The sequence below is a fragment of the Mugil cephalus genome, chromosome 10 (assembly GCF_022458985.1).
Source record: "Mugil cephalus isolate CIBA_MC_2020 chromosome 10, CIBA_Mcephalus_1.1, whole genome shotgun sequence".
Classification (NCBI taxonomy): Eukaryota; Metazoa; Chordata; class Actinopteri; order Mugiliformes; family Mugilidae; genus Mugil; species Mugil cephalus.
Genome location: NC_061779.1, coordinates 1571583 through 1593463, shown reverse-complemented (window position 1 = coordinate 1593463; position 21881 = coordinate 1571583). Strand labels below are relative to the sequence as shown.

Below are 21881 nucleotides of genomic sequence, written 5' to 3'. Positions count from 1 at the left end.
AATTTATTTACCCTTTTAAAATGTATTTTATTGTGAACAAGCCCATATTTATTTATCTATTTATTTATCTTTTAAATAAAGACCTGGATCACGTGACTCAGAGGTTGGTGACGTAGTCGACAAGATGGCGGCCTCCGTCGGTCCAACGCTGCTTCTGTAACTCCTGTTTATTTGTGGATTTTACGGATTTTTCTTCTCTGTGAAACGTTCTTTTATTGAACCGGGAGATGAAGACGTTCTGCGGGAGAGCGAACCCGACCACCGGGGCCCTGGACTGGGTGGAGGAGAGCGAAGAGTACGACTACCACCAGGAGATAGCCAGGTAGCATCCGGCTAGCATCCAGCTAGCATCCAGCTAGCATCACACAAGCTCCAGCGAGATGTCACATTTAAAAGTTATTAAACAATTAATAAACTATCAAATAAAAATAAGAGCTGCGCTCATTAAACACATTACAGTTTTCTAATGGATTTTTATTTAAAATAAATAAAAGGTTGCGCTGTTATGTGTTAGAGATAAATGAGAAATGGTCACAACTAAGATTTTGTTGCTTAAAATATGAAAGAAAAAGTTGAAAATACTGAACAAATTCTCTGAATATAGACTTCCTGTGTCAATATGAGTCTAAAACAAATATATTATGAGCTAAAACGTCAAAAGTTTGACTCATTGCGTTAAAGTTTTGAGATTTGTTCAGTCAAAATTGATGTTTTAACATAGTATATATTTAAATATAAAAGGTTATAAAAGTGTTTTTATCACAGTTTCTTTTTCCTTAACTTGTATAAATGAGCTTCTCTATTTTTCAAAGTTTACCCACATTATTGTGGTTATTGACTTGTTTTATATGGAGTTTGAGTTTTATTCTCAGTGCTACATCCTGACTAGATATTTATTACAGGAATAATTATTAATCCTTCAACATTTGTGTCAAAAACGTGGATTAATTGTGTGTTTGTCTTTCAGGTCGTGTTACGCCGACATGCTGCACGATCACGACAGGGTTTGTTTCAGCTTTTCTTTGTTTACTGTCAGAAAAAATATTGATGAATAAATGAATGAAATTCTGACCGTTACAAGAACATTTAAGCTACAACAAACCTGCTCAGTTAAAGTAAAGTAAACTCAAACCTTCCAGAATGAGAAGTACTTCCAGGGAATCCGTGCGGCTGTGTCCAGAGTCAAAGCTCGAGGCGAAGACGTCGTCGTCCTGGACATCGGGACGGGGACGGGCCTCCTGTCCATGATGGCCGTCACGGCCGGAGCCGACTTCTGCTACGCTGTGGAGGTCCGGACCTTTACACGAGTCCTGCACAGTTTGGTTTTGGTTCAGATAAACATTTAAAATCACTTTTATCGGAATTCATTTTATTTTTCCTGCAGGTTTTTAAGCCGATGGCTGAAGCTGCTCGATGCATCGTGGAGAAAAACGGCTTCTCAGACAAAATCAAGATCATCAACAAACACTCCACAGACGTGACGGTCGGACCAGGTCAGAGAGAACAAGGAGAAAACTAGATAAATATCAGCCACAACATTATGACCACTGACAGGAGACGTTAATAACTTTAAAACCATCTAATTTACAAGTATCTCACTGACTCCAGGACTTTGAGCCGAGAATAAACTATAACAATAATCGATCAAGAGATGAAAAACGCTGCTTCTGTCTTTGTCGTCCTCTCTCTGGACAGACGGGGACATGCAGGTGAAGGCCAACGTCCTGATCACGGAGCTGTTCGACACGGAGCTGATCGGGGAAGGAGCTCTGCCCAGCTACGAGCACGCGCACCAGAACCTGGTCCAGGTCTGGACGGGGGGGGACACCGATCCCACTAGTTTCTGTTCAGAGTTTGGTTTCAATGAGAGAGAAAAAAAAACATCACGAAATCTAAATGTTCAGATAAAAACAGAACAGAAAACATAAGACTGAGACGTGTCTCTGTGTGCAGGACGCCTGCGAGGCCGTCCCCCACCGAGCCACCGTCTACGCTCAGCTGGTGGAGTCGGAGCTGTTGTGGAGCTGGGCTCAGCTGCAGCCGGTGGAGGTGGGCGGGGCCCGGCTGGCGCCCCCCCCGGCCCTGGGACGCTGCGCCGGCGCCCACTCGGTCTGCGACGTCCAGCTGAGCCAGGTGCCCCCGGGCGGCTTCGCGCCCCTGGGACCCCTCTGCACCGTGTTCCAGGTGGACTTCAGTCGACCCGTCAGCAGCGCCTTCGCCTCCAGCTCCGCCCGCTTCGCCGCCCGGGCCAGCGGGCGGGCCCAGGTGGTCCTGTCCTGGTGGGACCTGGACATGGACCCCGGTGGGACCATCGTGTGCTCCATGGCCCCCAGCTGGACCTACCCCCAGCCACAGGGGGCGCCGGTGAGTCACTGAACTCGTGTTGTTATAAACTTTATTTGATTTATTTAAAAAAACATTAAAGAGACTGAAACCAGAAAGTGACGACGTTTACCTGATCTGTTACCATGGAAACACTATTAATTATTAATTATTCCTGGTTAATTGCTGCTGTTGCAGTGGAGGGATCACTGGATGCAGAGCGTCTATTTTCTACCTGCTGAGGTTGAAGTGACCGAAGGAGACGAGCTCGTTCTGACAGGTTGTCATGACGACTACAGTCTGTGGTTCAACCTCCAGACTCAACGGTACGTCCCCCCCCCCTCGTTAGTCTATGCCCCCCCCTTCATTAGTCTACGTCCTCCCCCCCTCGTTAGTCTATGTCCTCTCCCCCCTCGTTAGTCTACGTCGTCCCCCCTCGTTAGACTACGTCCTCTCCCCCCCATCCTCGTTAGTCTACATCCTCGCCCCCCCTCGTTAGTCTACATCCTCCCCCCATCCTCGTTAGTCTACATCCTCCCCCCCTTTGTAAGTCTACGTCCTCTCCCCCCTCGTTAGTCTACGTCCTCCCCCCCTCGTTAGTCTACGTCCTCTCCCCCTCGTTAGTCTACATCCCCTCCCCTCGTTAGTCTACACCCTCCCCCCCTCGTTAGTTTACATCCTCCCCCCCTCGTTAGTCTTCATCCCCCCCCCTCGTTAGTCTACATCCTCCCCCCCCTTCATTAGTCTACATCCTCCCCCCCATCCTCGTTAGTCTACATCCTCCCCCCATCCTCGTTAGTCTACATCCTCCCCCCCCTTCGTAAGTCTACATCCTCCCCCCCATCCTCGTTAGTCTACATCCTCCCCCCCATCCTCGTTAGTCTACATCCCCCCCCCCTCGTAGGTCTACATCCTCCCCCCCATCCTCGTTAGTCTACACCCTCTCCCCCCTCGTTAGTCTATGCCCCTCCCCCCTCGTTAACTCAGATTATATTCTGGAGTCAGTTTATGTGTTTGTTGGTGTGTAAAGTGGAAAAGATGAAGGAGGAGAAGAAAAGAAGGACGAGAGTTGTTGGTCCTGGTTGGTGACGTGTCTCTGTCTCTGTCTCTGTCTCTGTCTCTGTCTCCGTCTCCAGGCTCCAGGACTCTTCTCCATCTTCTCCGCCGTCTCTGTCCTCTCGTCCATCCTGCTCTTGTCTCGCTCACCTCGTTTGGAATCGTCCTCGCTTCGGGGAACTCAACGACCGGAGGAGGACGAGGAGCTTCGTCTCCGCTCTTCGCAGCGTGAGTTCGTCTTCATCTTCATCAGTTTGAGGTGCGTTTGAGTGCGACTCGTATTTCTGACCGCTGTCTGTCTGTCTCTGTCTGTCTCAGGTTCTCAGGGAGGACAGCGTCTGTCTCAGCGTCAGTGATGGGAGTCTCCTTCCTGTCTTCGCTCACATGCTCGGAGCCAAGAAGGTTCTTCATCATCTTCATCCTCTTCATCGATTCAGCCTGATGCTAAACGTGTCACCAGAGATTCTTAGAGCTAAGACTTGTCTCTGTCTCTGACTCTGTCTCTGTCTCTGTCTCTATCTCTGTCTCTGACTCTGTCTCTGTCTCTGTCTCTGACTCTGTCTCTGTCTCTGTCTCAGGTGTTTGCTCTGGAAAACTCCAGGATGTCAAAGCAGGTCATCGAGCAGGTAACGTTTAATCGGATCATGGGAGATTCCTACAGACCTGGAGGCTGTGGCTCCTCCTCCTGCTCCTACTGCTCCTCTTCCTCCTCCTCCTCCTCGTCTTCCTCCTCCTCCTCCTCCTCCTCCTCCTGCTCCTCTTCCTCCTCCTCCTCCTTCCTCTGTCCCTCTGCCTCTTCTCGCTCCTCCTCTCTCCTTCTCCTGTCCTCCTCTCTCTTCCTGCTCTCTCAGTCTCGCTCCTGCTCCCTCCTCGCTTCTCCTCATCCTCCTCCTTGCTCCTCCTCCTCCTCCTCCTTCCTGCTCCTCTTCCTCCTCTCCTCGCTCCTCCTCTCCTCCTCCTCTCCTCCTCCCTCCCTCCTCTCCTTCTCCTCCTCCTCCTCTGTCCTCTCCCTCCTCTGCTCCTCCTCCTCCTCCCTCCTCCTCTCTCTCCTCCTCTCTCCCTCTCTTCCTCCTCCTCCTCCTCCTCCTCCTCTCTCCTCCTCCTCCTCCTCTCTCTCTCTCCTCCTCCTCTCTCTCTCTCCTCCCCTGCTCCTCCTGCTCCTCCTCTCCTTCCTCCTCTCCTCCTGCTCCTCCTCCTGCTCCTCTCCTCCTCCTCCTCCTCCTCCTCCTCCTCCTCCCTCCTCCTGCTCCTCCTCTCCCTCCTCTTCTCCTCCTCCTCCTCTGCTCTCTCCGCTCTCCTCCTGTCCTCCTCTCCTCCTCATGCTCCTCCTCCTCCTCCTCTTCCTCCTCCTCCTCCTTCTCCTCCTCCTGCTCCTGTGGAAACACTGACCCTGAGTTTCTCTGCAGGTTCTGGAGGGAAACTCCCTGAAAGGAGGCGTTGAGCTGCTGGAGGTCAGAGCTGAACAGCTGAGCATCAGTGACCTCGGAGGAGAACAGGTAGAGTTAAACAGAGAGAGATGAGGACGTCTCTGATTGGTCGATCGAAACAAACAGGAAGTGGTGGAAAAAACAACAACAACAAAACAAAATATCCACAAATATTTCAACAACAACATGATCATCTATAGGAGCGCTTCCTAGCCTCCAGGCTAACAGTAGCTCTTCCTAGCCTTCTAGCTAATTGTAGTTCTTCCTAGCCTTCCAGCTAATTGTAGTTCTTCCTAGCCTTTAAGCTAATTGTAGTTCTTCCTAGCCTTTAAGCTAACAGTAGCTCTTCCTAGCCTCCACACTAACTGTGGCTCTTCCAAATCTTCTAGCTAACAGTAGCTCTTCCTAGCCTCCTTGCTAACATTAGCTCTTCCTAGCCTTCAGGCTAACAGTAGCTCTTCCTAGCCTCCTTGCTACCAGTAGCTCTTCCTAGCCTCCTTGCTACCAGTAGCTCTTCCTAGCCTCCAGACTAACAGTAGCTCTTCCTAGCCTCCTTGCTAACAGTAGCTCTTCCTAGCCTCCTTGCTACCAGTAGCTCTTCCTAGCCTCCAGGCTAACAGTAGCTCTTCCTAGCCTCCTTGCTAACAGTAGCTCTTCCTAGCCTCCTTGCTAACAGTAGCTCTTCCTAGTCTCCAGGCTAACAGTAGCCCTTCCTAGTCTCCAGGCTAACAGTAGCTCTTCCTAGCCTTTAAGCTAATTGTAGTTCTTCCTAGCCTTCTAGCTAATTGTAGTTCCTCCTAGCCTTTAAGCTAATTGTAGTTCCTCCTAGCCTTTAAGCTAATTGTAGTTCTTCCTAGCCTTTAAGCTAATTGTAGTTCTTCCTAGCCTCCTTGCTAACAGTGGCTCTTCCTAGCCTCCAGGCTAACAGTAGCTCTTCCTAGCCTCCTTGCTACCAGTAGCTCTTCCTAGCCTCCAGACTAACAGTAGCTCTTCCTAGCCTCCTTGCTAACAGTAGCTCTTCCTAGCCTCCTTGCTACCAGTAGCTCTTCCTAGCCTCCAGGCTAACAGTAGCTCTTCCTAGCCTCCTTGCTAACAGTAGCTCTTCCTAGCCTCCTTGCTAACAGTAGCTCTTCCTAGTCTCCAGGCTAACAGTAGCCCTTCCTAGTTTCCAGGCTAACAGTAGCTCTTCCTAGCCTTTAAGCTAATTGTAGTTCTTCCTAGCCTTCTAGCTAATTGTAGTTCCTCCTAGCCTTTAAGCTAATTGTAGTTCCTCCTAGCCTTTAAGCTAATTGTAGTTCCTCCTAGCCTTTAAGCTAATTGTAGTTCTTCCTAGCCTTTAAGCTAACTGTAGTTCTTCCTAGCCTCCTTGCTAACAGTGGCTCTTCCTAGTCTCCAGGCTAACAGTAGCTCTTCCTAGCCTTTAAGCTAATTGTAGTTCTTCCTAGCCTTCTAGCTAATTGTAGTTCCTCCTAGCCTTTAAGCTAATTGTAGTTCCTCCTAGCCTTTAAGCTAATTGTAGTTCCTCCTAGCCTTTAAGCTAATTGTAGTTCTTCCTAGCCTTTAAGCTAACTGTAGTTCTTCCTAGCCTCCTTGCTAACAGTGGCTCTTCCTAGCCTCCAGGCTAACAGTAGCTCTTCCTAGCCTCCAGGCTAACAGTAGCTCTATCCTCCCGTTATCTTGGAGGACACAGGTTCTGTCTGATGTGTTGTCTCTGACTCCCGTCTTCTCGTCCTCCTCCGTCTCCCAGGTCTCCGTCCTGATGGGGGAGCCCTACTTCAGCACCAGCCTCCTCCCCTGGCACTCCCTCTTCTTCTGGTACTGTCGAACGGCGCTGGCTGGACTCCTCCGGCCCGGCGCCTCCATCCTGCCGCGCTCCGCCTCCCTCCACATGGTGGCGGTGGAGTTCCAGGTGGAATAGTTTTCATTTCTGCTCCTGATTAGATTCAACTTTATCGTCATTATGTGCAGGTTCAGAGCAGCGATGTTTAGTTCATCATTTAACCAGACGAACAGTCAGAGCATGAAGCAGAAATATAGAGGTTTATAAGAGGAACGATACAGATTCATCATTTACTGATGGAAACTGTTCTTCAGTCTGTTGGTTTAGAGAATAGAACGAAGAGCGACTATGGCACCGCAATAAAATCTATAATAATATTATAATATAATCATCTATAATATAATAATATATAATATAATTATCTATAATAATATTATACTATAATAAGCTATAATAATCTATAATAATATTATACTATAATAATTCTATAATAATTCTGTAATATAATAATCTATAATATTATACTATGATAATATTATACTATAATAATCTATACTATAATCATCTATAATATAATAATATATAATAAATGGTTGAGCGTGTTGACTTTTTGCATGTTCATCAAAATAAATCCACATTTTTATGGTGTTAATTTATTTATATTATTAGAAATATTAACAGTGACTTACACTTTATTCTGTGTTGTTTAAAAACTGTTAAAGTCTCGGATTTAATTTGGTAAATTCGCTGAAATCAGGACCTGCATCATAGTTTTTTAAAATGTTTTGTTACTGTGGTTTTATTCTATTTTATCCTAATATTTTAATATTTTATTGGTGTTTCATTGTTATTGTTTTACTTGAGTGGTTCTTTGGTTTAATTTTCTGTTGTTTTAACCCTTTTTAATCCTTTTAATTTACCGAACTCTTGTGACCTTAGTGGATAAAAACGTCCGTGTCCAAAATCTGTCCAATAAAACTTAACGGATTAATAGTAAAATAGTTAATAGTGCGATTTTACCACGTCTGAGGAAGAATTTTCAGTGTTTTGTTCATGTATTGGAATTACTTTTTTTTTCAAAATTTGTGTAGAGACTTTATTTTAAAATTGTACCATATGTTCTAACACCCAAATGCACAAAAATAATACATAAATTATTTATTATTCATCCCTGAAAGGAAATTAGCTGCGTCCCTAAAGTTTCCTGAGGATTAAATGTGTTTTATAAATGAAGAGACTTGACTTTATTCCTGTTCCATTTAATTTGAATCTAAATGTGTTGTTTCCTGTGTGTGTCAGGATTTATGGAGGATACGAGCGCCGTGTGGAACGTGTGAAGGCTTCGACGTGACGCCCATGGATGAAATGGTCCAGGTACAAATAAAAAAGTGTGACATTTAAATAAGTCTCTGTTTAAAATCTGAACTTTAATAATCTATATAATATTTAATATTAAACAAAGAAAAGATTCAGAAAGTTAAAAATATAATTTAAATCAGTGAGGATCTGTTACGTGAGGAGCTGCAGCTCCTTTCTATAAATGAGCCGTCGTGTTTCTCTGACTTTACAGAATCAGATCTCGTGTTTTTTAATAAATATTTTAGTTAAATATTTCCGTCCCTGTTCCTCCAGCGCTCTCTGGATTTCAGGGAATCCCGTGAGGCCGAGCCTCATCCTCTGTGGGAGTATCCGTGTCGAGCGCTGACCGAGTCCTGCGCCGTCATGACCTTCGACTTCACGCAGTGCGTCCCCGAACAGCCAATCAGCAGCCAGGGATCCCTGCCCCTCACCAGGTACCGCCTCCTTCACGTCACCACGGAGACGCCACAAACCTCCCACCACGTCCAGTTCATTAAATGTCAACATTCGTCTGATTTATTTATTCTTCTCTGCACTGAAACAAATCTGGAGTTACTTATAAATTATTATTCTGTTACTGGTTCACTTACGATAAACGTCTGTTTCAGGGTCGGCCGTTGCCATGGCGTCGCGTTGTGGATGGAGTACCAGCTGACCGAGGACGTCACCGTCAGCGCCGGTTTAACGGGACCAATCACTGAGCAGGTATTTACACTTTTATTATTATTTAGTTTCTATCACAGCGTCTGTCTGAGTCTAATAATCAAAGAAAAGAACCAGATGTAAAACGTTTTAGTTCATCAATTTATTATTTAGTTATTTATTTCCTGTGAAGTTCTGTGTTCAGGCCTGAAACTCTTCTTAAAGCAGGACTAAGCGTTTATTCAGGTTTGTTTCTGTCTCCGTGGTCGTTCAGGGCGACTGTGATTGGACGAGACACAGGAAACAGGGCGTCTACTTCCTGCGCTCGCCGTGGGACAGTTCAGGGGACGGAAGAGCCGCCGTGTCCTACAGCTTCACCTTTGAGCCCAGTTCAGGAGACATTAAGATGGACTTCAGCGTCACGTCTCAGTGACCTGAGCTCAGGACACGTTACTTTATTCTGACTGAACGTTTCACGTGAGACGGAGAACGATTCAAAACCAAACCAAGAGTTCGATTCTAGTCAAATGTTTTTACTGAAGTGTTTAAGTTTTACATGAAGTTTATTTAGCTGATCTGGTCTCAGTGTAAATGAGCTGCAGCGCCACCATGTGGTCAGTAGAATAATGAATCAGCTGCTGTATCTGATGGATCTCTACCTAAAAAAATAAAAATAGTTTGAAATGATTTTCAGTTTAAAATTCAAAGATTAAAATTGAAATTGAAGGATTTTTTTCTTTATTAGGGTCTAGAAAGAATAAATAAAACTTTAAAAAAAATTGGTCGATTTTCATTTTCTGTTTCTAAAAACAAATAAAATTGTTAGATTTCCAGTCACACAAATATGAAAAAATGTTTTTTGTTTCTGTCTTTTAACAATTTTTATTTTTAGAAACAGAAAATAAACGTAGACGATTTTAAATATTTTTTCTCGACTCCGATAAAGAAAATGAACGAGTTTGCTTGTTGACTTGGAGACATGATACAAATTTAGGAACAAGATGGAAAAGATCTAATTTATTTTAGAGACAAAGTCAAACCAGGGTTCAGTTCTAGTCTGAGTCTTTGTCTCTAAAATAAACCGTCCTGGTTCTGGTTCTGGTTCTGGTCCAGTGGTAGGTAGTGACTGATACAATACTCTGACCACATGGTGGCGCTGCTGCTGATTTACACTCAGACTGAGACCAGGTCTCTAGTTGTGGCTCCATGTAAATGTCAGACTGTGTGAAATAAACCAGATTTCCCTTTAATTGTTTGTGTTTAGTTTATTGTAATAAAAGAAAACAGACACATTTTTCCTCTGTACACATAAATAAACTTCATCAGTTTAAATGTTTTGTTCTGTGTCTCTAACTTGATGACCACTGTTCAGACTTTATACTGGAACTATGTCAGTAAATGGAATTTAAACGAATGCGTCTCATCCAGGTAAACGTGGTCATGTGACGTTTCTGGTCATTAAATATTCTGACATTTAAACGTGACCGTTCAGAGAAGCAGCTGCACATAGATCACGTCCATCGCTGCGTTTCCTGCGTCAGGAATGTGATATATCACATGGCCGCGTTATAATTTATACAAACTCTTGAATTAAGAGGCGGGACTCATCTCGCTGGTGAATGAGGAAACAAAGCGTCCGGTCCGAGGGAAGAAGGAAGGAAGGGAGTAAGGAAGGAAGGGAAGGTTTCAGGCGTCCGTCAGAGTCGTGTTGTCCAGGACGATCTTCTCGCCCGGTTTAAACGCCGGCATCCCCAGGTACGGGCAGCTGGCGCATCGGAACGCGTCGCCGAGGTAACACTGTCCACAAACAGGACGAGACGGAGTCAGAGTCTCCTCACGGTAAAACAGGTAAAAGCAGGTAAAAATAAAAGTTCACTCACGCTTCCACAGGCCGACTTAGGGAGGTTCTTCTGCTGCTGTTTGCCTTCGCTCTCCTGCTCCAGCTCCTCGGCCAAACCACATGTGCTGCACCAACCAACACAGGACAGATCAGTCTCTGCTTTAAACTCACAGCTCCACGTTTATCGACGCTCTGCAGGAACCTCACCAGTTCTTACAGGCCTTCTTCTTCTTGCCGGCTCCTTCTCCACAGGTGGGAGCTTTGAGAGACGCTGGATCCGGTTTCTTCAGGTCCTCTTCATCCAGGAGGGCGTCCGAGTCCAAGAGATCCTGCAGAGAAACGATTAGATATCCAGATCTGGATTATTATTAATTATTATTATTATTTATATCTAGATTATTATTATTATTATTATTATTATTATTATTATTATTATTATATATCCAGCTCTAGATTATTATTATTATTATTATTATTATTTATATCTAGATCTAGATTATTATTATTATTATATATCCAGATCTAGATTATTATTATTATTATTTATATCCAGCTCTAGATTATTATTATTATTATATATCCAGATCTATATTATTATTATTATTATTATTATTATATATCCAGATCTATATTATTATTATTATTATTATTTATATCTAGATCTAGATTATTATTATTATTATATATCCAGATCTAGATTATTATTATTATTATTTATATCTAGATCTAGATTATTATTATTATTATTATTATTATTATATATCCAGCTCTAGATTATTATTATTATTATTATTAATATATCCAGCTCTAGATTATTATTATTATTATTATTATTTTATATCCAGCTCTAGATTATTATTTTTATTATTATTTATATCCAGCTCTAGATTATTATTATTATTATTATTATTATTTTATATCCAGCTCTAGATTGTTATTATTATTGTTATTGTTATTGTTATATCCAGCTCTAGATTATTTTTATTATTATTATTTTATATCCAGCTCTAGATTATTATTATTTTTATTATTATTATTTTATATCCAGCTCTAGATTATTATTATTTTATATCCAGCTCTAGATTATTATTTTTATTATTATTATTATTATTATTATTATTATTAATATATCCAGCTCTAGATTATTATTTTATTATTATTAATATATCCAGCTCTAGATTATTATTTTTTATTATTATTATTATTATTATTATTATTAATATATCCAGCTCTAGATTATTATTTATTATTATTATTATTATTATTATTATTATTATTAATATATCCAGCTCTAGATTATTATTTATTATTATTATTATGATTATTATTATTATTATTATATCCAGCTCTAGATTATTATTATTATTATTATTATTATTATTACTACTATTTATATCCAGCTCTAGATCAGATTATATCCAGATTCTTGTTCCATGTCCATACGGTCGTATATTTGTTCTCACTTTTAAACTTGTTTCTCTCTCATCACGGTTCTAAAGCTGCTGTACTTTAATCCATAATAATACTTTCACCTAATAAACGTGAGTAACTCACCACGTCGTCGTCGTTCATGTCGACGGCCGACAGCGTCCACATTTTCACCGTGTTGGGATCCAGAGCTGGTTTCTCTGCTGGAGACAAAAAACAAATCTACAAATATCAGCTTCAAAACGAGAAGACGAGAAGTTAAGTCTGTCTGGTTTCAGACTCAAATCAATAAAGTATCTATTGTATTTGTTATTTAGCACTAGGACGTCTCCTGGTTCTTATTCTTCTAGTTCAGTTCCTCCTCTTTTCTATCTCCTCTTCTTACGCTACTTATTATTCTATTTCCTCTTGTTTTCATAGCTGTAGTTCTTCTATCTTGAGTTCCTCCTCTTCTTTTTCTAGTATCTCTTCTTCTACTTCTTCTTCTTCTTCTTGTTCTAGTTCTTCTTCTTCGTGTTCTAGTTCTTCTTCTTCTTCTAGTTCTTCTTGTTCTAGTTCTAGTTCTTCTTCTTGTTCTAGTTCTTCTTCTTCGTGTTCTAGTTCTTCTTCTTCTAGTTCTTCTTTTTCTAGTTCTTCTTCTTCTTCTTCTTCTAGTTCTAGTTCTTCTTCTTCTACTTCTTCTTGTTCTAGTTCTTCTTCTTGTTCTAGTTCTTCTTCTTCTTGTTCTAGTTCTTCTTCTTCTAGTTCTAGTTCTTCTTCTTCTAGTTCTAGTTCTTCTAGTTCTTCTAGTTCTTCTTCTTCTTGTTCTTCTTCTTCTTGTTCTAGTTCTTCTTCTTCTTTTTGTTCTAGTTCTTCTTCTTTTTGTTCTAGTTCTTCTTCTTCTAGTTCTTCTTCTTGTTCTAGTTCTTCTTCTTGTTCTAGTTCTTCTTCTTGTTCTTCTAGTTCTTGTTCTTCTTGTTCTAGTTCTTCTTCTTGTTCTTCTAGTTCTTCTTTTTGTTCTAGTTCTTCTTCTTCTTGTTCTAGTTCTTCTTCTTCTTGTTCTAGTTCTTCTTGTTCTAGTTCTAGTTCTTCTTGTTCTAGTTCTAGTTCTTCTTGTTCTAGTTCTTCTTCTTTTTGTTCTAGTTCTTCTTCTTCTTCATTTTGTTCTAGTTCTTCTTCTTCTTGTTCTAGTTCTTCTTCTTCTTCTTCTTCTTCTAGTTCTTCTTTGGTCCAATTTCCATCACTTTGGATCGTGAGTATATTCACTAAGTAACTAGAACTTGGATGTTTTGGTCATGAGATCATTATAAACAGTTGTGATGTGTAGATTATAACATCACAAACAAACCGAAAACAACAAGAAGCAGAACAACCTCCTAGAAGATGAAAAAAGAAAAGACATGAGACTCACCTGGCTTCTTCTTCCCGAACGAGAGTTTGATCTGTGCGGATGAGCCCAGCTCATAGTCGGGTTTGGAGGCGGAGACTCGGACTCGGGTCAGAGTGTTTCCATGGTAACCGGTGGCCGACCTGAGGGAGGTCAAAGCCTCGGAGCCGAGTTCTGCTTTACTGACCTGAAAGAAGAGGAGACAGAGACAGAGACAGAGGACTTTAACCAGAGGACGAACTAGAACGACAGAGTTTAGACAAAAACACTGGAGAACAGATCAAACCTTCCTCTGGTTCAATCCACACAAAACATTAAGCAGCAACAAAACAACTAAACAGAAGTCGACTTAAAATGTTTAGTGGACAGAAGAGACCAGAGTAGAACAGGTTTAAATGTTTCAGCATGTTTTTTGATCCGAGCAGGGAAATGATTCGAGTCACAAGATGAGATAAGAAAATTTATGAACAAGACACAGACATTAGAATAAAATAATAAAATAAGAATGAGGTAGAAGTGAAAAACAAACAGACGTACAGTAAATAAAACATCTCACCTCTGTGACTGACATGAAACCAGACAACTTCAGAGTCGACATCAGCTTCTCCACCGTCCTCACACTTTGTGCTTCTGCCGCTGCAACAAACACACAAACGCACAAAGACACGAGTCAAACTCCAACAGAACCACAAATCAAACTGGTTTTAGTTTCCTGCAGCAGGTTCAAGAGGCTCAGAGACGTTTCTTCCTGGTTGTAACTGCATTTAAATAAATTATAAAAGTGTTAGTCTGACGTCATGTTCCCTCTGAACAGTGGCTTTTATATCTTTTTACTGTCAAATGCTTTGAAATATATCTGGTACAGAACTCACAGAATAATAGTGTTTCCTTCCTCTCACCTGTAACTGGTTCGTCCAGGAGCAGCTTCCCGCCGGGTTTCAGGACTCGGAGCATCTCTGCCAGACTCTCAGGACTGTGGACGGACGAGCTGTCGCTCAGGACACAGGACAGGACCCAGTCAAAGGAGGACGCAGGGTGAGACGCTGAGGACACGACAGGAGAGGAGGACGTAAGACTCACTGTCTGACTAGTGATAATAGTCACTGGACATCTGAGTCTCAGACACCTATTAAAATGATTACACACCTTCTATTAAAGTTTAGGTTGTGAAAAGATGAATTAATCGAATAGTTTCTGTCCAACTGTTTTTAAATTGGATCTTTTTCAGGTTATAATCAACATGAGAGCGAACAAACGCAGCTTTATGTTATTTCTTCAACAAACTTGGAAGCAGAGACACTGATGGAAAAAGGGTCAAAGCATCGATGTGCAAACATAACATAGACATGAGCTGCACGTTTCCATTAAAACTAACGGCTGTTATTCTAAATTAGTCGAGGACAAACATGAACAGCAGATGAATAAGTTCAGAAAGATGCACAAGTAGAACTCATTCAAACATGAAAATACAAACTGGGTTCATTTCAAATGAGCATTTAAAACATTAAAACCACCAAATTAACTTCTATTCAACCGTTAACAACTCTCTCGATTTTTAGCAGAAAAATAAAATTCCTTTCTTTTTCTTTTACAAAACAAATCACTGCATTTCTATTTCAATTTTGGTATTTTAATCTCTTATTATTCCAGACTTCTTGTAAAAAGATGTGTAGATGTCTGGGACAAACCCAGAGTAACTGACGCTGTAGATGAACATGTTGGATTCATTCATGGTCTCGGTCTCTTTTTAAAGACAAGACTCTAAAGTTTCTGTCACAAAAGTCAGAATCTCTCTAAGTGGTTTAGTTCTGGAGGAATCAAAGTTGGAACAGTTAAAAGTTATCAAGTTGTTGTGTTCACCTGATTATTTTGTTTGAAAAAAATCAATGAAGCCAAAAGAAAATGACACATTGCATCATGCAGCATTTACTGAAACACAGCTCCAGACTCTGATTGGTTCAAAAAGAACCACCCAGAGAAATGATAAAGGGTTAATAATTTGTTCCTGGGAGAAACGTTACTCACACATCGACAATCTCTCCATATTCTCCAAAGCCACTTTGCCGTCGGCGCCGGCTGCAGCTCCCAGTTCCTCCGCATATTGTTTGAGAGCTTCTGGAGCTGAAGGCTGATTCCAGACTAACAGAACCTTCTCTCCCGCTCTGATGCCGAGGTCTGCCATGACTTCCTGAGGAGAAAGAAACGAGAAAGATTTAAGACTTCGGAAATACATACACGATATTCTCAGAGGAAGTAAAAACAGCTTTTATTGGATAATTAAAGGTGCAGCAACAGCTCATAATGACAAACTAAATAAACATAAAGATAACTAGTATTTATATAACAACAGTTCTATACACGCGGGATTAGTTTCACGCAGGAACAACATGTGATTTAGAAATTACCTACGTCTGAGTTTTTTCTGTGGCGCGTTCACAAACTGTATTTAACTCTAATTTACTGACGTTATCTCCACTTATGACAGATCTTCCTGCTTCCCTCCACTAGAAGTCAGAGCTAATATTATAGATTTTATACCTTTGCAGATTTGTATTAATAATAAATATACATATATATATAAACTTTCTGGTAAAGAATTTACAAACTACTACATGATTTAATTCCCCTGATAGGTATGAGCTTCTTTCTGTGAATGTGTCTTCATGCGACATAGTTGTATCTTGACTTTTTACCCAAAATAAAACAGAAAAAAGCTGAAGTCTTACAAATAAAACACATCTGCAAATCGAGATGAAAGATGCTGAGTCACACTGCATTCACACAGGACCTCTGTGTTTGGGTAAATATAGCAGCGATAATATGTGGTGTCACCTTTACAAACTACGATTAAGACAACAGACCTGCACTATTATTAAAAATGACCAGAGGTCCTGCGGTAAAACGAGGCCCGTGCTTTTGTAAAGTGTAGTTCTAGGAAAGTAAATATCGTAGCTGCCGGTTTGTTCATGGCTGCGTGGATGAAGGTCAACTGTAACTGCAGCAGTCAAGTTCATTCAGAACATTTTAAATGGAGCCGGGCGACACAAGCAGTTTAAGGAGATTTCTACTGTGAAAATTTCAATTTCAATTTATTAGATTAACTGTGTGAAGCACCTGCTCTACTGTCTGTAAAATGATTTGTAACCTAATGACTCTGAAAAGTCAAAGTGACTTGTGCCCTTTGGCATATTACAAACTTTACGTTGGAAACTTGTATTTTATTTACATTTAACGTGATATTAAGAGGAACTTGAGGAACTGTAGCTGTGGACACGTCTCAAGACAATTTTTGCAAAAGCAACTGGGAAGCAACTAGGCCCAGTTCAGAGTTACAGCAGAAAATGAGTGGTTTATTAACAAGTTTGACTTTAATTTAACACTGTACGAGCATTATAACGTTACTAATAAACCAGTCGTGACCAACAAACAAACAAAAATACAAGACCTTGTTCAATATCGTGTTCTTGAACGCAGCTTAGCTAACAGTTAACTCACGATAACCGTGTTAAAACAAACCATTATGTTAGTGATTCGAAAACTGTAGACATTTCTGGAAGGTTGTCCAACATGTATATGTATTCTACCTTAGTTTGTTGTTCTTTAAGTCAGTATATGTGAACATGAAAGTGATAAAATATACCGTAGCTAGCTGCTAGTTAGCCAGTTAGCTTGTTGTAAACAGCGTGACGCAGGTGCCGGTTGCGTCGTTTATTAGGTTCGTTAATACGGACAGAAACCAGGAACACGAGTACCAGCGAACAAATACACTCATCTATAGGCATCATGTTTCTAAAACGCTAAAGGTGGCTAAATATTTAAAGTTAAATCAATTTAAAGTGACTGTACTTCTGTGACTTACCCACTATCTTGATTGCAGTTAGAAATGTCAGATTCCGCAAAGTCGTTTTCAAAATAAACTTTTTAAGAATTTCCTTACGGTTTTGGAGACTCCGAATTGAGTGAAAACATTAAAAACGAAGCAATATGTATATTCTTGTTTATTTTTAATACTAATTACTCATAATTTTCCTCTCTATCACCCCAATATAAAATACGTTTAGGAGGTTTATTTAAACACTAAACTCTTATTTTATCAGACTTGGTTCCAGTTGTCTTCATTTCCGTTTTCCTATCGTGTCGCACTGAAATGACGTGCGTCATCTGCGCCTCATCTCCGTCCAGCTATGGCGGCGCTGCTGAGAGGTCTGCGGGCTGGAAGGACACTTCGGGGGCTGAGTAGCGGTAAGACAGCAACGCGGTGCTGTTGTTGGTTTTGTTTCTTGTTAATTATTGACAAACTGTGTCAAATCTTCCCCGCGCCGTCCATTTTTTTACACTTCTTTACTTGCATAGTTTGGAAACGAGCCAAGTGTTGACGTTAGCTGTCAAAGTCACTGCACAGAAGGTGATCATGAAGGGCAGGATTAGACTTTAAACTGTCTGCAGCTTCAAAATCTGAATTTACATGAAGATAGTTATGAGTTAGTGGAGCGGTTTGTTGGGGGCACAGCTCAGGCTGAAGAGATGCATTGCACGTTAAACATGTAAACAAGTTCCTGCACCGGGGGGCGTCTGCTCTGCAGTTATACAAGCTGTCACGAGTGTTTAAGAAAAACGGCTATAAATAGTTTATTTTCCTTTATATCTTCAGAAGTAAACATACAGAACACCAATACACGTGTGTCATAAACTACAGGACTGTATACATGTTAAAACTTCACTGTTTAACTTCCAGAAATAGACCAAACTAAATATTCCAAACAAAATAATATAAGGATTAATCAGTCAATCAAAATCAATCTGCAGCTTTTATTTTTTTTATTCATTTTTATCTTTTTTTTAGGAAATACCAGTTAGTACACATTTTAAATATGTAACACATTTAGCTTGAATAACTTATATTGGCTTACGTTACATATTATTACATTTTCATTTTTTGTATTTATTTAATGTTTTCTATTTAATCTCATGTGCTTCTGTCCCTAAACCTTCTGCTGCTGCAACACTGTGGATATCCACACTGTGAGATGAACAATCAGTGACTTTAAAAGTCATTTTTCTGCAGAAATGTAGAAAAAGTGTCTCTTAACTGAAGGTGTTTGATAGATATTGTGTTAAATCTTTTGGACGTGTTAGATACAGTTAATATTTTATTGAGCTGGTTGTAATTTGGGGACATATTCACAGACAATACTCACACATTACAACACAAAAAAACATCTGAATGATTGTAATTTTATGTGCATTATATTCAGGATGATCATGTTAAAAAGCCTTAATCGTAATCCAGGTGTTTCCTTCTCCAGTGGTGACTTCACCAGCGTCATTAAACCCTCAGTGCAGTTTGAGACGAGGTTTCCACTGTGCAGCGCTGCGGTTTCAGGACGAGTCCAAATCCTCCTCCTCCTCCTCCTCTTCTTCTTCTTCTTCATCTTCATCCACGACTTATCATGAGCACCGTCATCCTCAGTCTGGTGAGCGGGACACAACCGACGCTTCCCGGGACGACTCGGCCTTTGATGCAGCAGCGGAGGAGGCTGCGAGGCCAAACACCAGGTCAGTCCACCAGCCGCTTCTCTGCTGCTTAGAAGCTGCTCTCCTTCTCCTTTTGTTCTATTCATCATCCTCCGTGTGTCTGTGTAAAGTTACCAGGACCAGAGCGGAGAACAGAGCGAGGAGTACGAGACGGAGGAGCAGCTTCAGGCTCGAATCCTGACGGCCGCTCTGGAGTTCGTTCCTCTGCACGGCTGGTCCATGGAGGCCATCGCAGCCGGCGCCGAGGTGAGCTTCAGTCAGAGAACACGTACTATTGTGTTCACGTGACATCACAGGCCGCGTAAACAAACCTTTATCCGTCTCCAGACTCTGGGTCTGTCCTCTGCTTCCACTGGGATGTTCCACAACGGAGCTGGAGACCTGGTCCTACATTTCATTGCCCAGTGCAACTCACAGCTGACTGAGATCCTGGCTGAGGAACACAATCAGGTCCAGCTGGGCCAGGCCGAGTACGTGTGCACGCACACACACACAAACACTGACACACACACACACACACACACACGCACGCATACGCACACACACACACACTGTTTGTAGCCTAACCTGAGACATGCATGAACGAAAAAGGTTAAATGTTGTGCAGGTAGATGGAGGTTTACGTCCTGAGACCCTGCGTCCTCATATGGGGACATTAAGTTTTAGGTTTGTTGCAGCTTATTTTCCTTCATTTAGAACGTTTGTAGTTTGATATGATCCACAAATTTAACAAATTCTATCAATAACGAGCTTTAACAGCCATGTTCACTACGAACTACGTCCTCTTCAAAGATTCCGTTTGACTGGAACATCGTGAACTAAGGAGGAGGAAGAAACTCAGGGATTCATGTTGAAATAGGAAATTGTATAACATGTTGCAGACTCACTAAAATCCTCAGCGTTTAAGATGAACATCTGAAATCAATTTATAATAAGAAACTAAAATAATACTTAATACTTGTGCAGAGAGGACAAAGAACACGTTTTCACTATAAACTACAACCTAATAAAGATCAGACCGACTGAAGCCTGACGTCAGCGTCTGGATCTGACCTCATATCGATTTAATTTTCCTTTAAGTTTCACATTCTGTTGTTTTTACGCCATAAAGACGGATGTGAAACAACAGGTGACTGTGTTTCAGGCCAAAGAAGACGGCTGACTTCCTGAGAGACGCCGTGGAGACCAGACTGCGAATGTACATCCCCTACATCGAAAACTGGCCTCAGGTAAAGAGTCACAGTCGTGGACGAGCCTCAGCTGTCGACTGAAACACAAACCTGATTTACCCGTTGACTTCCAGGCGATGAGCATCCTGCTTCTTCCCCACAACATCCCCGACAGCCTGAAGCACCTGTCCACGCTGGTGGACGACATCTGGTACTACGCTGGAGACCGATCCACAGACGTGAGTGGATCCTATCACCCTCGACCCCCTTCCTCCTCCTCCTCCTCCTCCTCCTCCTCCTCCTCCTCCTCTTCTTCTCCTGCCCATACCTTCCTGTCCCCCTTTCATCACCACCCCCAAAATATCCGGCCCGCCACCTCCAAGGTTATTCCTCCCCACCACAGAACATACTGCTTTCTGATTGGCTGCCACAAATCACTAAAAAGTGTGCTCCAAAACCAGGTTTTCTGCTTTATGAAACCTGTTTGATAACTTAGTTCTCTTTTCTTTTTCTAATCTCTAACCTGCAGATGAACTGGTACACCAAACGGGCCGCGCTCACCGGCATCTATAACACCACAGAGCTGGTCATGGTCCAGGACTCCTCCCCAGACTTCCAGGACACCTGGAACTTCCTCGACAACCGTATCCAGGATGTGGTCAACATGGCCTCCACGGCCAAACAGGTAGAGATCTAAAAAAAAAAAATCTAAAAGAAAGAAAGAAACTGGACTTGTTTGAGTTGAGATGCTTCATCACTATTAGAGAAAAGGACAGACAAAATAAAAATAATAATAAATAAATCAAAAAGAGAAAATAATTTAGTTTAGCTTATTTATTTCAAACATTTAAAGAAAAGAAAGAGATGCATCGAATGTATAAACAATTGGAAACAAACAAAAAAAACTAGAGACAGAAAAATACTTCCAACTTAAATTTCTGGTAATGTTCGAAAAGGAAAGTGGGTGAAGCAACACGCTGATTTATACTGACCCTTTTCAGTATTAATATCTCATTATTCACAGTTTTCTTCCTCCTCTGCTAAATAATAATAATAATAATAATAACAATATTTAAAGTGCTTTACATACCTGTTCTTCATTCCTTGTGAAATATATACAAGAAAATTAAATATAAGACCTAAAATTTAATTAAATTAAGCAAAAAAAATACAAGATTTGCACATGCACAAAAAATATTTTTTGTTTTTTATATATATATATTACAATAAATGGAAGTGTTAGTAAATATAGGGAGGATAAATGATGAGGTGGCTTGTACCTTGTTCTCTTTATTATCAGTGAATTTGTCACAGACTGAATTCCTCCTCCTCCTTCTATGTGTTGTCCTGATTTTGGGCCGAAGGACAAATTTGGACTAAAACACACCTGAAACACTTGAAATGTATCATTTGACCCAGTTCTTCGCTCTTGTTTTTCGTCCGCTCTGTTGTTCAGGTGCAGTCGACAGGTGAAGCTGTTGTGCAGGGGCTCATGGGAGCTGCTGTGACTGTGAGTTATAAAATATGTTTTTAACTTCCCCTTTAATATGTGATGCTGAGATTTATACTGAAGTCACTAACTCATGTCTGGTATTTTTCAGCTGAAGAACCTGACAGGAGCGAACCAGAGACGATGATGGAAACGTCTTCCCGACCATCGGCCTGAACATCCACTTCTGAATCTCATTTCTGACTCACTGTAAAAAGAAATGACTCTGAAATCATTGCATCATGAGTTTTTTGAAGAGAAAGTTATGATTTGTCAAAGACCACTGGTGTGTTTGGTTTTCACCCGTTCGACCCCGTGGCTTTGACTCGCTGTGTTACACTGTCTGAGATTTTGCTGTCACCTGCTCAGATCTTTCATTTTCCCTTTTTATAGAAAAAAGGACACAAAGATCTGTCGTTTAATTGTCAAATTAAAGTATAATAAAGCGCTTGTTGTATATTTAACATT

General features: G+C 41.2%; 3 protein-coding genes across 3 annotated transcripts; 2 read left to right on the top strand and 1 right to left on the bottom strand.

Annotated features, from left to right (window-relative positions):
- Positions 1–118: 118 nt before the first annotated feature.
- Positions 119–9106, top strand: prmt7 (protein arginine methyltransferase 7). Its single transcript, XM_047595283.1, has 16 exons — positions 119–322; positions 968–1004; positions 1140–1289; positions 1385–1493; positions 1696–1808; positions 1954–2364; positions 2521–2648; positions 3459–3606; positions 3697–3780; positions 3957–4004; positions 4785–4874; positions 6553–6714; positions 7885–7959; positions 8218–8378; positions 8553–8649; positions 8861–9106. The coding sequence occupies exons 1-16, from the start codon at positions 228–230 to the stop codon at positions 9017–9019; spliced, it is 2067 nt and encodes a 688-aa protein (XP_047451239.1). The 5' UTR covers positions 119–227; the 3' UTR covers positions 9020–9106.
- Positions 9107–9831: 725 nt separating this feature from the next.
- ciapin1 (cytokine induced apoptosis inhibitor 1) lies at positions 9832–17202 on the bottom strand. Its single transcript, XM_047596737.1, has 9 exons — positions 17080–17202; positions 15246–15408; positions 14120–14263; positions 13777–13856; positions 13245–13407; positions 11981–12057; positions 10634–10755; positions 10467–10551; positions 9832–10383 (listed from the first exon to the last, which is right to left on the bottom strand). The coding sequence occupies exons 2-9, from the start codon at positions 15400–15402 to the stop codon at positions 10273–10275; spliced, it is 939 nt and encodes a 312-aa protein (XP_047452693.1). The 5' UTR covers positions 15403–15408; positions 17080–17202; the 3' UTR covers positions 9832–10272.
- A 114-nt stretch (positions 17203–17316) lies between these two features.
- On the top strand, positions 17317–21877 carry coq9 (coenzyme Q9 homolog (S. cerevisiae)). Its single transcript, XM_047596735.1, has 9 exons — positions 17317–17462; positions 18527–18776; positions 18866–19001; positions 19083–19225; positions 19900–19984; positions 20059–20163; positions 20454–20609; positions 21381–21434; positions 21526–21877. The coding sequence occupies exons 1-9, from the start codon at positions 17405–17407 to the stop codon at positions 21559–21561; spliced, it is 1023 nt and encodes a 340-aa protein (XP_047452691.1). The 5' UTR covers positions 17317–17404; the 3' UTR covers positions 21562–21877.
- The last annotated feature ends 4 nt before the right edge of the window (positions 21878–21881 follow it).